Source organism: Daktulosphaira vitifoliae, unplaced genomic scaffold, assembly GCF_025091365.1.
Source record: "Daktulosphaira vitifoliae isolate Bord-2020 unplaced genomic scaffold, ASM2509136v1 Scaffold_3, whole genome shotgun sequence".
NCBI classification, from domain to species: Eukaryota; Metazoa; Arthropoda; class Insecta; order Hemiptera; family Phylloxeridae; genus Daktulosphaira; species Daktulosphaira vitifoliae.
In genome coordinates, this window is record NW_026099574.1 from 31,398,198 (window position 1) to 31,413,410 (window position 15,213).

Sequence of the window (15,213 nt, forward strand, 5' to 3'; positions counted from 1 at the left end):
ATAAACTCTTTAATCTTGTAATGTCGTATTGTGCGTTTCGTACTAGTTTTACATTACACTTTACGGCTGTAATATATTAGTGTAATATTGTATTTTATAGTGCTATTAATAATTTGCTCATGTTTTCCATAGACTAAATTACGAGACATATTAACGGTAATGTTCTACTACTTTTTTCAGTCGTTAAATTATTCAAACGCAGTAGGTTTTATAATACAACGTCTCAGAGTAGTAAAAGTATTATTAAAATAAATAAACAATTAAAACTTTTTTCCCATTTGGACTTTTAAAACTACCCATTATTGTTGATATTTTTATTTCTTGTCATCATTATTATGATTTATAAACCGTGTACACAACTAGATCGAAAGAAAAATATTTATTACGAAAAAAAAAACAATATATCAAAATAGTTTTAGGTCGACATAACGCTTTTCTAGTACGTTTCGGTTAATAAATTTCTATACTCCAACTTTATTCATTTCAAAAATAAAAAATCGTTTATGATTAAAGAAAAAATCGTACCTATTGTACTAAACATCCGTATTTATTTCTAGATTGTGCAAATGGTTGTATCAGCCTTATGTATTTATTTTAATACGTGTTTTTTGTTATCATTTTCAGGATGCCAAGAAAAGCCTTTCAATAACAACAATACGTTAGTTGACGATGATAAATGCTTATCATATAAAAATAGTAGCCGAGCGCCGTTACTTGAAACGACAAAAGCGGAAGTGGTCCACGCTTACGGCGACTGTGACTTGCCTGAACTTTGTAGCAACAGTTCTGAACCAGAGGAACAGCGCTGGCAAGTGGTGCAGACCGGCTTTGATGTTGCTGCCAATGTCGATACGGCCATTAGGTGTGTAGTACAACCACCGCCAGATATGATGGCCACACACGTGTGTGTTGAAGTCGAACTAGTTAAGTCGTCGGCTGCGGTCAACAATGATTTACAATTGTCGGTGCCCACGGTAGTAGTATGCAGTGTAGATGTAGAGCCCTGCAGAGTGACTCCGTCGCAGGTCTTATCACCAGACGACAAATTGAAGTCGATACAGTGTGAAAACTGGGAAGCCATCGAGGAGCATGTCGACCAGCAAGATGACACATTTGACAGAATAACTCAGGATTTGGACTATCTGTTGAATCGAAAAAATAACTTTACCGACAATTCACCTTACGTTTGCATGTCACCTTCTTCACTGTCCAGTAACCACCAGCGGAAGAATAATATCAATCAACAGTCTAAAGATGAAATTGGTGTTACTGTACAAAAACAAACCAATGAGAATTCTTTGAATTACAATGGAAATATCTAAAGTTTTTCTGCGCCACTTATTGAATTTATTAAGTTTATTAATTAAAATTTATTTTATACATAAATATATTTTTGAATTTTTAATGTTCCTAATTTAATATTTTAACGTTTCGTGTTCATTTTAATATGTTTAATTTACAATTGAGTTAAAAAAACACGTTATTTAATCAATATATTTTTAAGTCCACTGAAAATTCTTAAAAAGATTCTTTTTTAAGAAACATAATTATAGATTAAGTTTTCTATTGGTAAATTATGAATAATTATTATTTATGCTCATTTTTTTTTAAGGAGATACACTTTAGTGGTTTAAGGAGAGAAAGACTCTCGTATTAATAGTATTTATGTTGAAATTGTAAATAAGTACCAGTTCATATCTAATATCAATTGTGGCTTACTGGTCTATTAACATAATTACATTATTTTTTTAATTATTTGGTTTCGTAAACATGAAAATTACACGAAACAGTATTATTTAAAATATTTATAGTTATATTTTTTGAAAAGACAATAAATTTATTAACTTTTATTAATCATTTTAATACTTGTATTATACCTTGTTGAATGTTCCATTAAAAATGTATTATATAAAACATTTATTTATATAAAAAGAAAAATTAGAAAATAACTAACGTCTAATTTTATTAACTCTTAAGTACAAAAATACTTTTATTAAAATTGTGCTTTATAATGTTCTATTAACAAAACGAAATTAATACTATTTCCTTGTTGATAATTATAATGTCAGAAGTAATATTTCAAAATAAATATTTGAAATTTGGGCGAATACTACATACGCGAGTCCTCACTTGAAATTTTCAGAAAATTCTTGGTGAAATTAATCTAAAATTATGAATTATTTACTTTGTAAAAATTTTATTATTTTAAAAACAAAACACTGTCGATTATTACTATTTACAACATTTAACACTGTATTTTTCATAAAATTAATTTGCAATTTAACATAAATTTTTAATATAATAGATACCGAGTAGCAATTTGAGTTCATTTAACATAGTAACAGCAGTGCTGAATTTAGTTCAAAACCTGTTCATAATACGGTTCAAAATGAGATTTAAAAACGGATTTTAACGTGGAATTAACTGAGATCTATAAAAATTCAGTAAACGTCCTTGGTTCAGCTATAAAAAACTATAACAGTTCAATAGTCGTTCATTGGTTCAATAATAGCGTGCTCCGTTTTAGTTCATTAAGCCTTTTATGGACGTTTATTAGTTCATTATCAGCTACAGATTTTAAGAGTAAATTTATAAGATATGTATACATTCAAAAATTTTATAACAAGAAAATAATATATCGTAGTACTATATACAAAATGTATAATCTGTATAAAAAATATATATTATATACAGATTTTTTAATGATAGGGTTTCTGTTTTCATTGGACATTCCCAATTCTCTAGATGAATCAACTTCGATTTCACAATCACTTATTGTGTAAATATAAAATTAATTAACAATATTAATAAAAATTTAAATTAAAAGCAAATAAATATTAATATAAAATTAATGATATATATGTCACCAAAACGCAAAATACGGCAAATGGAGGGCAGTTTAACACAACATAAGATAGCACCAATGAAGTACGTTATCTTGTACTTAAGTGATCATATTAGAATTACAAATATATGTTGACAGTAGATGAATAACAAAAGTATAACTATAAAACTAGTTACTATTCGTGATTGTCGTCACCGATTAATTGTTAAGATATAAAATTGTATGGATGATAAATTAAAAAAAATAGTAATAATTGTAGCAAACCTCAACGACGCCACTGCATTTTAAATTACAAACTGAAATGTAAACGAATTTTAACCCTTCACTGCATTTTATGGAAGAACATAAATACATGCGCATAAAAGTTAATTTAAATTTCATGTACGATAAATAACCATAATTGCAATTATTTAAAACACGATTTTTTTAGTAAATAGTTAAATTTAAGAAAAAAAAATTCATTCACTTAGTATTGAGTACCAGAAAAATTATTTAAAATACCTCTTTAAATTTTAAATCAGACACATAACTATTTTGAGTTGTACGATATTTTTGTGCCAATATACAGATTTCATACATATTGAACGATTAAAATCAAAAATGTATTTTATAAATAATGAACTGTTAAATAAATTTACCACGCACTATACGTTAATGATTCAGTATTTAAGATTTAAATGTGTTAAAATGATGTATGTTATAAGAGGCCCTCTCAATTTATACCATTTTAGATATAACATGATCGTTTTTTTTTTTAAATTGTATTTAAAAGTACCAAATGATGCATTGATTTGTTTAGCTATATACAAAGAAAACACATGGTGGACAAGTTAGATTTATTTTATACTATTCAAAATTAAAAAAGTAGCATCAAAAATTTCTCTTCAATTTTAAATGTACCAATAGGATTAAATTTACTTGAATTTAATGTTCATAGATCACAAAAAATGACTCATATGTGTCATGTGAATTATATGTGTCAAGTTGTTACTAATGATAAAAATTCTTATATTTTATGTTTTATTGCTTTAAAGTATAAAAACTTGGTTTTATTTCCATTCATATTCATCCCAATCTTCCTTCTTAGAAAAATAATTTCTAACTTTTAATTATTCTAATTAATTAAGATGGTCAATAATGGTCATGATCCATTTATTTTTAATACTACCTAATGATTCTTTAACCAAACTATCAAATCAAATAATACAGTTCTTTATTGTAAATACTGTTCATTAAAATATTAGTAAATATTGTATAAATAATATATTAAAACTAAATTAAAATTATTTTTACTTTTATACAAGCCAATTATAAAATTATTTATACATTTAATATAATACTAAAATTTAAAAATATACTTAAATTTATTACTTTTGTATAACACATTAAACAAATATTAAAAAATACAAAAGAAGTAGAACACTTGACACTTCTCTTTTGGCTAAAAAATAGCAATATCTCAAAATGAGCATTCAAAAAAAAGATAAAATATGACAATCATTTGCTGCTTCTTAAAATTTTCCCAATTCAATGGCTTCTTAAAATTTACGCATTTCTATGGCTTCATAAAATGTACGAATTTTTATGGCTTCTTAAAATATTTGTATTTCTATGGTTTCTTAAAATTTTACGCATTTCTATGGTTTCTTAAAATGTTTGCATTTTTTATGGCTTCTTAAAATGTACGCATTTTTATAGTTTCTTAAAAATTTACGCATTTCTATGGCTTCTTAAATTATTACGCATTACTATGGTTTCTTAAAATTTTACGCATTTCTAAGGCTTCTTAAAATGTTTGTATTTCTATGGCTTCTTAAAATGTTTGTATTTCTATGGCTTCTTAAAATGTTTGTATTTCTATGGTTTCTGATGAAGTGTAGAGAAAAAAATACAAATTTTAATTGAATGAAATTTGAGGAAAAGAATTTTTTTATAATTCACTAGGTAACAAAAAATACAACAAAGTTTTAAACAAATTTAAAATTAATTATTATTTTCTTTTAGTAACATATGGATAAATATTGTGTTAGAAGTGTCTATTGTAATACATTTAATATTAGAATTCAAAATTTCAAATGTTCTTCTTCACGTATAGATCTATAATGCTTTTAAATGTTTTGATATATATTCATAAAAAACTCAAAATTAAGTTTTATGAAGATTTTTGTTTTGTTTTAATTACTTATGAAAAATATAATAAATTTTGAAGTAGTGAAAACTAGCCTTCTACTTGTCCTTTTAACTCCTCTTTAATTACTATGACTGACATTTAGTCAAAAGATTTCGATCGACTTTATATAAGTGTACCAAATTTCAAATTATTTAATAAAATACATATGTCTATCCAATTTGTTGTGTCATGATACCTAAAATGGCTCGAAAAATAATGAAAGTTTAGTATTAAATATCTCATAAATTTATCATTTTACTCAATAATTCATTAGCATTAGTATAAAGTAATAAAATCCATTCGGTAATAAACATTTTTATTTTGCTAAACTAAAGAGACTATGTTTGTTTTATTATTTAAGGTATAGACATTTATAAGTTTAATTTTTCTCTACTAAAAAATAAGTAGAAATGAACTTCACTGAAAAAAAAACCTTATTAAAATGAAAAAAATTATTGTTAATTTACAGTCAAAAATATTTATTTACATTTATATTAAGAATATATTAATTTTTTATAACTTTTAGTTTCATATAATTCTCGATTTATCAATTATTTAGTATTTTTTAAATTCATCTCATACTTTATATGAGTGTTAACTTAAATTATACATTTTTTAAAAGTAGCTTATAAAATGAAAAATAATCTAATAAAAAAAATTACTGGTTGATAACAACTTATGACCCATTATTTTGGATATTATAACCGTTTAAAATATAGCGTATTTGGATGGGTTATGGAACAGTCATATTCTTAATTAGATCATTTTTTTATTTAATTAGCTAGTTAAATATATGTATTTCTTAATAAAAAAAATAAAGTTGACACCTTTATATTATTTAGGAGAATAATTAAAAGAATACATAATAATTAATAAATCTAGAAATGTATAAAATTAAAAATATCAAAATGAATTTTCATAATATAATTATTATTTCGGAAGAAATCAAGTGGATAATATAAAAAAAAAAGACTCTGTACATAGTACTGAAAAATCTAAGAAATATAATTTGTAATTCACAAATTAATTATTTTATTTTTAGTGACAAAATACAGGGTGGCCCACCACTCACTGACAACTTAAATAACTTTTGATCCAGTTAATATTTTTAGTTGATTTTCTTTTTTAAATAATATTTATACGTTAGGTCTATAGCTATATCTCAATAATTAATTTTTTTACATTTTATTAAAAATATTAATTATTTTAAAATTTTAAATAAAATGTAAAAAAAAAATCTAAGATAGCTATTTTGTAGAGTAGAATTTAAGAAAAATTTTAGTAAAAAAATATCTTATTAATATTCAGTAGTAAATATTCTGTAGCGTTTTGAAGTTTGTGAAAATTTGAATTTTCATGTACTATTTTACGGTATTAAACATTGAAATACGTATTGAGAAAAGGACAGAAGAAAACGCTATCTTTTCATGATTACTGTGTATACATATGATGATAGTGTGTATACATTACAAACTTGGCATTAATACCATGATAAGAAATTAGATAAGGCAATTATTACTTATCACTCTCATTCAAAAGTATATTGAAAAGATAGCGTTTTCTTCTGTCCTTTTCTCAATACGTATTTCAATGTTTAATACCGTAAAATAGTACATGAAAATTCAAATTTTCACAAACTTCAAAACGCTACAGAATATTTACTACTGAATATTAATAAGATATTTTTTTACTAAAATTTTTCTTAAATTCTACTCTACAAAATAGCTATCTTAGATTTTTTTTTTACATTTTATTTAAAATTTAAAAATAATTAATATTTTTAATAAAATGTAAAAAAATTAATTATTGAGATATAGCTATAGACCTAACGTATAACTATTATTTAAAAAAAAAATCAACTAAAAATATTAACTGGATCAAAAGTTATTTAAGTTGTCAGTGAGTGGTGGGCCACCCTGTATTTCAATTAGTCATTTGATTAACAATTTATAGCATATATTAAATTAAAAATCATTTTAGGTTAGTCATCTTTAAAATGAGTAATTTTCATCAAATTAATGTTGTATCAGTTGAAACCTTGCAAAATTTGCATTTACGTCAACAATCTTAAAATAAATACTTTCTACTAATAATAAAATTCATTTAGAAATATTCGAATACACTATGTCTTACCTAATAAGAGTAGTGTAGTTAAGGATTTATTTTGGCAAAATATGTATAAGGATATTCGTCTAATATATACTGCCATTAGTTATATTTCTGACCTAACACTCTAAATTTTAATATTATTTAATGATTTTTTTAAATAATTTTCTTTGTCAACATTAATCGTTTAAAAAACATGAATAATAACTAGGGATTAGTTGGTTTTATAAAAAAATAGATACTTTACTAGAAAATACTTTTACCTTTTATCTATTATTATACTTAATAATATTTTTTTACAATAAATAATTCCGTTAACTAAAATAATCACTGAATGCAACTTCATTAATGTTTTTCTCGTTATCACGAAAAGCAAGCAAAAAGCAATCGCATAGTTATTGCTTTTGTGTTATTTTAATCGTTAATGACTTGACGTTAGAACGAGTAGTTTATTTATTTCTATAACCGTATGAGTGTTAATTTGCCAATTACTTGTGGTAATGTTTCTAAAACTTGTTAGCTTTAAGTATACCATTATTAAATATTATTTTCATTTACTGCATTAATAAAATCAGAATGCTCAAAGTTTAGACTTATATTCCTTCGGCTTATAATGAAGTGCAAACATTTCATTAAAAACTGTCATTAAACAAAATCTATAAAATTAAACCTTCTTTTCTTTGAAGGATTATTTGTAATACAGTAGTTCATAACTTAAAAATTATTACTTTACGCTCAGCAGTTTCATAATAAATAAAACTATTTCAGTCCTTTTAATAATTGCTATACCTAAAAACGAAAACGAGCCATTAAATTCAAGTGAGTCTTTTTTAGTATTGCAAAATAATGAATAAAAGTTAGAAATGTTTGGTAAACATTACTCATTATACTTGTTGTTATACTAGTATTAAACTAATATGACCTCCAAATTTTAATTTCAATTATTCATAAATAATAAAACTATTTAATATTGCACTAACATCATAGAAATATTTTCCTTTTTTCATATAAAAACAATTATATATCAAGTAATCAATTTCTGAGACATTTATTCAAAGAAAATGTCGAATTAATTAAATTTCTTAGTAACTATTTTCAAGAATTTTGTTTGTGATATAAAATGATAAAAACGTAAACTTAAATGTTTTATTAAACTCGTCCTTAACAAAATTTTCAAAGTAAACTTTGCGAATTTTCTTCACACTGTAATGCTATTATAATATAAATATTTAATCGAAATAACTCAAGAAACGTATTTTCATCACATTATAATAGAATTAAATATATTAACAATCAAAAACTTATCGAAAACTATTTATGAACTTTTCTCTTGGCGTTAAAAGGTGATAAAAAAGATTAACATTTCAAAATAAATACTTTATCAAGTATACATTGATTTAGGTCATTGCAAATATAAACAATTATTAATTTAAAATAAAAATCCCAATAGATCGTTAGCGAATCTTTACAATTTTTAAACTTATGACTAACAGTGTTTTAGTGCAAAGTAAGTTTCCGTACAACTAAGCTGATCAATACCGTAATACGTTATATTTGTTGTGAAAACTTTTAAAAAATAGTTTGTATAAAAGTTTTGTGAACGAGTAAAACTTTACGAAAAAACAACAAAGAAATAATAAAAGGCCATCAAATTACACAAAGTTTGTAAGTTGACAACTTTTTCTATACTTTCATTTATACAACGGCAGTATAGAGAGAATGACGAGCAATCAAAAGTTCATTGTCATTGAGCTGTTTTAGTGCTTAATTCGACGAGGGGGTACAGTGAGGTCCTGTTCGACAAAAAAGTATACAAGAAGGAAACCTAATATCCATAGCAGTACTGCTGCTACTTTACAACACTTAACTGTAAAAGTCATGAACTCGTTTTAAATGAGGTGACTTACAGATTTTTGCCTTTACGTTAATTTTCACCGTTTATTTTGGTAGCCTACGTGTGCGCTTTGGGAAAGAGAAGTGGGGTAAGTAAATCAAACAAAAACCGAGAGAATGCGAATAAAAAGAAACACATAGTTCGACAAAAAAATAAATAAATAAAGAAGAAAAAGATAGCGCAAGACGTTACGAGGAGTGTTGAGAAGAGAAGCGGCCGCGGTGGCGCGGACGAAGAAAAATAAAATAGAAAAAAAAAGGAAAAAGAAAACGAGCGAAGAGAGGTAGAGAGTTGAAAAAGTCGAAGTCCGTAAAAAGAGGGTGGCGGGTGGAAGTCGTTGGTGCCGCCGAGGGCTTGTTGCTGTTTAAAGTAATTTCTCTCCAAGTCGATGACTGTGACGGTGGCGACGAGTGATGTGGGGTGGGGAGCGTTCGGTCTGGACACAAAATGGGAAATGGAAAAGATTGGATAAAGTGCAGCGCGCGTCGTCGCTGCCGGTGAGGGATGCAGCGGGTGAAGAGGCAAATTTAGTGGCGGCAGCGGCAGGCGGATAGTAGTCGACGGCGGCGGCGTGCGACAGAGATAGCGCGTGTAAAAGTTTTTCCAGTCGAAGTTTCGCAGTCGGTGTGATTATTCCGTACCGAGTTGAATGGCGGCGGCCGCCTTTTACCGTGCGCGCACTCAAATACATATACACTCGCACGAGGTGTACGCGCACATACACGTGGACGACGACACTTTAACGAGTCGCCGGTGTCCCATGGTCACCGCGGTTACTGTCGTTGTCGTTTTCGTCAATTCCAAACGATTGTGACTGTAGATGATCGCTGTTCGTTCGAAATTATTGAAGTAGTCTATAACAAGTCGTTGCGATATCGAAAAAATGTACGGAAATACGTCTTAGTCGAAATAAGTAGAAAAAAACGTCAGTTACTATTGATTGGCCGTGGGATAGTTTTTGTTTTCTCTTGACGGCGGCGCGCGCGCTTCCCGCCGTCGCCGAGAACGACGACGATACGGTGGCGGCAACGACAGCATTTTTTTCGCCAAGTCGTTTCGTCCTGCTGTGAAGACTCCGCTCTGTCGCGGTCAGCTGTTCCGGCAACGGACATCGACGGGACAACGAGTAGTAACAATAGACTGTATAACGGCCGTTTTCCTATGAAAGCCATTTGACTCAGCTGATCAGCTGATGACTAGACGGTAATCGCCACTGTACTGCAGCCAACATCCTATTGATGATAATATTATGATCAAGGTGAGTCACGAAGTCATAGTAATTATTTTTCATTGAGTTATTCATAACAAAAAATCATATCAGTAACTGGTTGAGTTTATGTAATTTGGTTAATTATTTACCGATAAAATATATTAAAAATTAATTGTCACTATAATTTTATCAAATATAACATTACACAATATTATGTACATTAGCTATAAAATGTACAAGTATTGTAGAATAATTATTTTGAACTCACTAAATATGATTAATATTTTAATAATGAATTAATTGTTGATTAAATAAGTAATACACTAATGTAGATCATAATATTAGAAGAATTCTGCCATCAGTTTGTTAAATAAAAATATAGAATGTATAATTTATTTAACATTTTTGAAATTATACTTGAGTAAATTATGGTACTTCTACATAAAAAAAATTTCCATCTGTGGTTTTATTATCTTTTAATTCAATCAAATTTTAAATATAAAAATCTGTGGATGCATTAAAAGTAAATTTGGCCTACAGATTTTTGTATATGATTCTTTTTATTATTAAAAAAATGAATAATTTAGAATTGCATAAAGATTTTAATTTTTAAAATATTGAAATTCCGAACTAAACAATTACAAAAACTATATTCAATAAATATTTATAAATGTGATTTTGTATTTATGCGACGTCAAAATAAGAGAATATTATACAATTTTTTTAAAAAATGTAATATTCTTGTTATACAAATACCATTTAAACATCGAATAGCGACTCATAGTAGTAAGATGCAACAAGTGTATACTTACGATATCGAACTCAAATAATAAGTCCAAAGTTCAGTATAATATCCTTTTAACTTGTACAACAAGATAGAAGAAGGGATAAAATTTTGTAAAAATATCACACTACATTCATTTTACAAAAAAAAAATTTTCCTCCAACTGGGAGACAATAAATTTTTAGATAAATAAAAATAAAAATAATAGTTTATTTGAATTTTTAAATTATTTTATTTCCAATACTATTTAATTGCACATAACACTTCATTTGTTTAAGTCTGTCTAATAAAATAATTTATTTAAATTTGTCAAAAACATAGTACATATTTTTATGGTTTGCAATAAATAAATCTGTAAAAATTGAATTATTTAATTTGGTCCTTCGAGTAACTTCACAAAAATCATCATTAATGATTAAACAAAATTGGTGATCGTTAGTTTTATTACTGAAAATTAAATAATATAAGTTATAAATTTAGCTAATAAACGTCAGCTTTAGATTATCGAGAATCTCATATATTAGATCAACACAAATCATTGTTTTGAATAACATTTTCATACAATTTTTGAAATTTTATTTTCGGAGTCTAATCAAAATATGTTTTCATTTACATGAATGATTTAATTTATATCTAAACTATGATATAGCATATATATATCTACAGTTAAATTATTAGAAAAGTATGAACATTACTTACAGTATTCGACAATTAAGGTGTAATTTGGTTCAAAAAAATATTTGTTAATATTTCATGATAAAACAAATGTCATGAAATAATACGATCAATTTTAAATTTAAAATTTGCATATATCGTAAAAACAAGATTTTTACACATTTGTATATTAACTAATATTTGTATATTGTGTATGACTAAGTTCAAGAATTAGTATAATTATAATTAGAATGATTAAAATTTAAAAAAAACATTTACAATTCATTACAAAACAAAGATAAAATTAAACAAACTTCCAAAATACATCTAAATAAATATTAAACTCTTTTTTTAATTTTTTAACTCTACTTGTTTTTTAACAGACAATACAAAATTGTTTTACTTCTCTAAATACTATGAATACCAAGTTATTATAATTGTGTGTTGGTTGAAGTGTATGAATGAACTAAAAGGAATTTTACATTTCCAAAAACTTATTTGATATTTCTAGATGTTCAACTTTTTAATTGTTATCGTTGCAATTACTTGACTGTAAATTTCGTACAACAGCTAAACTGCGTGAGTACTAACATACCCATTTGATAGAATAAAAACTGACCTTCATAGTATATAGAAAATGATTATTATATTGTATAGAATATAAAGACTCCAAGGCAATTTCCATGGAAATGGAGGGTGGTCACTTGTAGTGGTTAAGTGGGCAGCGAAGCATGAAATTTAGTCAGTTGAGCACGCTGTACGACCACCGAGGAAAACTCTTATGGGAAAAGTTTTTCAAAGCTCGTTGGCAGTATGGGAAAGTAGAGATGGTAGCGGCCAATGATGAAGACGGGTAAACGGATAGACGTGGTAATGGCATAAGAGGATAGAAAGAGAAAGATAGAGAACAAAATACTGTTTAAAACATAGCTCAATGTGCAAGCGTATCGGCCGTATATATATATATATATATATACATTGTAATAATATAATGCAGTTATGTTTGTTGCTACTGACAATCTTCCAGCCGATGCCGCCGAATAGTTAAACAAAAGTTTTTTGGCGTGAAGTTTGTTCGAGAACTTGTTTCATCGAAACTTTTTTATTTTCCCTCTTCCTTCGAGTAAAACTTTTACCGGTGTTAATATTGGACAACGAGACGAGGCGGGTGAAAAGTTAACTCAGAAATTACTTTTGATGACTAAGATTATTGGATCGCCCATTTAATCTGCCAAACTAAATAAATATATCCGATACAATCGTTTCTTAATTCTTCTTTTCTGAGCTTCTAAACATACGATATCCTTGTTTTTTTACTGTAAACTTCTTGAAAACAACAAAACTAACTAAAAACATAAGTTTGTCGTGATAAAAACTTTTTAACAATTTGTATGATACATAATGTTAAATAATTAATATAGACTTTATCGTCATATTTTTTTTATTACGCTTTATATCAATATTAGTAAGCTATTAACGTAATAAAACACGTGTATATTAAGTGCATGTATATGTGTATGGATTATTATTATAGTAAATTAAAAATGTTTATAGAAAATAAAGTTTTCATTGTCTACTCAATTGATGTTGATTATTTCCTTTAATATACCGTTGTAATATAGTTCTTAATTCATAGATTATAATTTCTTATCTAGACTTTAAGAAACACTATACATAAACATTACAACTTAAGCATTATATAGTATTATGTTTTTAAAGTGTTATAAACAGAACTAATTGTTGTGAAAAATCGCAATAATAAATATTTTTTGTAAATAAAATTGAAAACCGTTATATCTCAAATAATTATATTATTAAAAATAATCAAAATTACACGTTTAGTATATTATTCTAAATAATTTAAAATTCTATTTACAATAGTCAAATGATTTTACATTCAAAGTACTCGATATTATTTCATATTTTGAAAAAATTACTCTTGACACAAGATCTATTAACAGACAACACAATAATGAAATAACGTTATGTTTCAATAAAACAATAGAGTTCAATATAAAAATAAAAGGAAGAAATGTTCTATTTAATCTATCAAACACAAATTTCAAGATTTTGTTGTCAATATACATGAGTCAGTCTTATTTATTTTAATTTATGTTTACTAGTATTATCACTTCAAAAATACTTTAAACTTCAATATTTTTGTATCCTTAATTCAGCATTTTCTTAAAAAGAATTTCTACTTGCAAAGTTAATGTAACTTAATAAAAGATTTTAGAACTTTTTCTGAAGGCAGCGTAAATTATATTCGATGAACACTCTGATTTGGGAAAGTAAAACTTTGTGTTTAACATTCGTGTTTATATTTACTATTGATAACCTAAATTAACTATTTAGTTATTTATCTAGAATTGAATAAGTTTACTTTTAGTTCCTACTAAACTACAAAGTACCTACTTTCGTTACATATTAAATTGTTCTAACTAAATTATCAAATTCTGAACTTATTGACCCCAACTTTCGAAGCAAAAGACTTGTTATTATGAACTCTTATTGGTTAAAGTATTTTAAGCAATATCAATACATCAAATTATTTTTTTCAAAAATTTCACATTTATTTTTACACACTTATTATATCAAAATAGTTTTTATTTTAAATATTTCTACTATTTTGAATTTTATAAGTAATATAGTTATAACTAATATCAAATTTAAAATTTATAATTGTATACATAATTAGTCAGTCAGTCAGCAATCCTTGACTGACTATCACTGAGTGAAGTATATAAATATTAAACCATTTTTTTATAAAAAGAAAATTTAATACGTTTGTATAACTATAACGTATTTCTATATGTATTACAGAAATAATAAGAAGAAAATAATCCAAACACCATTATTGGTTTAAAGAAATTAATTTTTTTAAATAAAATTGAGCAATTTGTTCATAATTAAATTTAATAGATCGATATTAATTTGCATATTAAACTATTGGTATAATTGTATTGTTATTTATCAAAATTTTTTATTTAACTTAAAAATGCATGGTAATTTTTCAAAAAATGTTATTCATTGAGAATAGTGACATGACTCAATACTTTTCAGGAAAGTAAAATTAAATAATTTTTTTTTTTACAATCATAAGTAAAAAAGATTTTAGAATAAACATTTAATTAAGTTTATTAGGTTCCAGTAGAGAGTCTTGTATTAATTTAATTTGTAACTTTAGGATTTTCTATCGTAAAATTCGTTATGTTCAAGTTATGGCACTTATTATCTGTGTGTCAATTTTATCAGTCCATCTAACAGTGTTAAAAAGTTTCATTGTGATTATGCAAATCATTATTTTAAAAGTTCAATTTTGAATATAATTTCAACCTTGGTAAGTAATATTGCTTAGAAAGGTCAGTAAAGTAGAATCGACTCATCATGATATCATAATGTATATGTGAATACTATAAAACTGTGTTACTCAGTGACAATGGAATTTCTAGGAAAAACCTTTCAGCTGACTTGTACATAAAAACCGACAAACGGAATAGCTTAGAGTTGGTAGACGTGAGCAGTACAGGGAACTCGCGTTCGATATGAA

At 26.1% G+C, this 15,213-nt stretch overlaps 2 protein-coding genes across 6 annotated transcripts in view; both read left to right on the plus strand.

The window, feature by feature from the left end:
• LOC126902823 (uncharacterized) overlaps positions 1 to 1,854 on the plus strand; it is a 113,453-nt gene extending 111,599 nt beyond the window's left edge. For both annotated transcript variants that reach the window (XM_050680450.1, XM_050680451.1), the window contains one exon: positions 625 to 1,854. In XM_050680450.1, the coding sequence (XP_050536407.1) occupies positions 625 to 1,322 (698 nt within the window). In that variant the 3' untranslated portion in view covers positions 1,323 to 1,854. The remainder of the gene's footprint in view (positions 1 to 624) is intronic.
• Positions 1,855 to 9,627: 7,773 nt separating this feature from the next.
• LOC126902824 (serine-rich adhesin for platelets) overlaps positions 9,628 to 15,213 on the plus strand; it is a 137,685-nt gene continuing 132,099 nt past the window's right edge. For 2 of the 4 annotated variants that reach the window (XM_050680453.1, XM_050680454.1), the window contains exon 1: positions 9,628 to 10,273. In XM_050680453.1, coding sequence (XP_050536410.1) covers positions 10,265 to 10,273 — 9 coding nt within the window. In that variant the 5' untranslated portion in view covers positions 9,628 to 10,264. The remainder of the gene's footprint in view (positions 10,274 to 15,213) is intronic. The other 2 variants (XM_050680452.1, XM_050680457.1) reach the window with 1 other exon arrangement.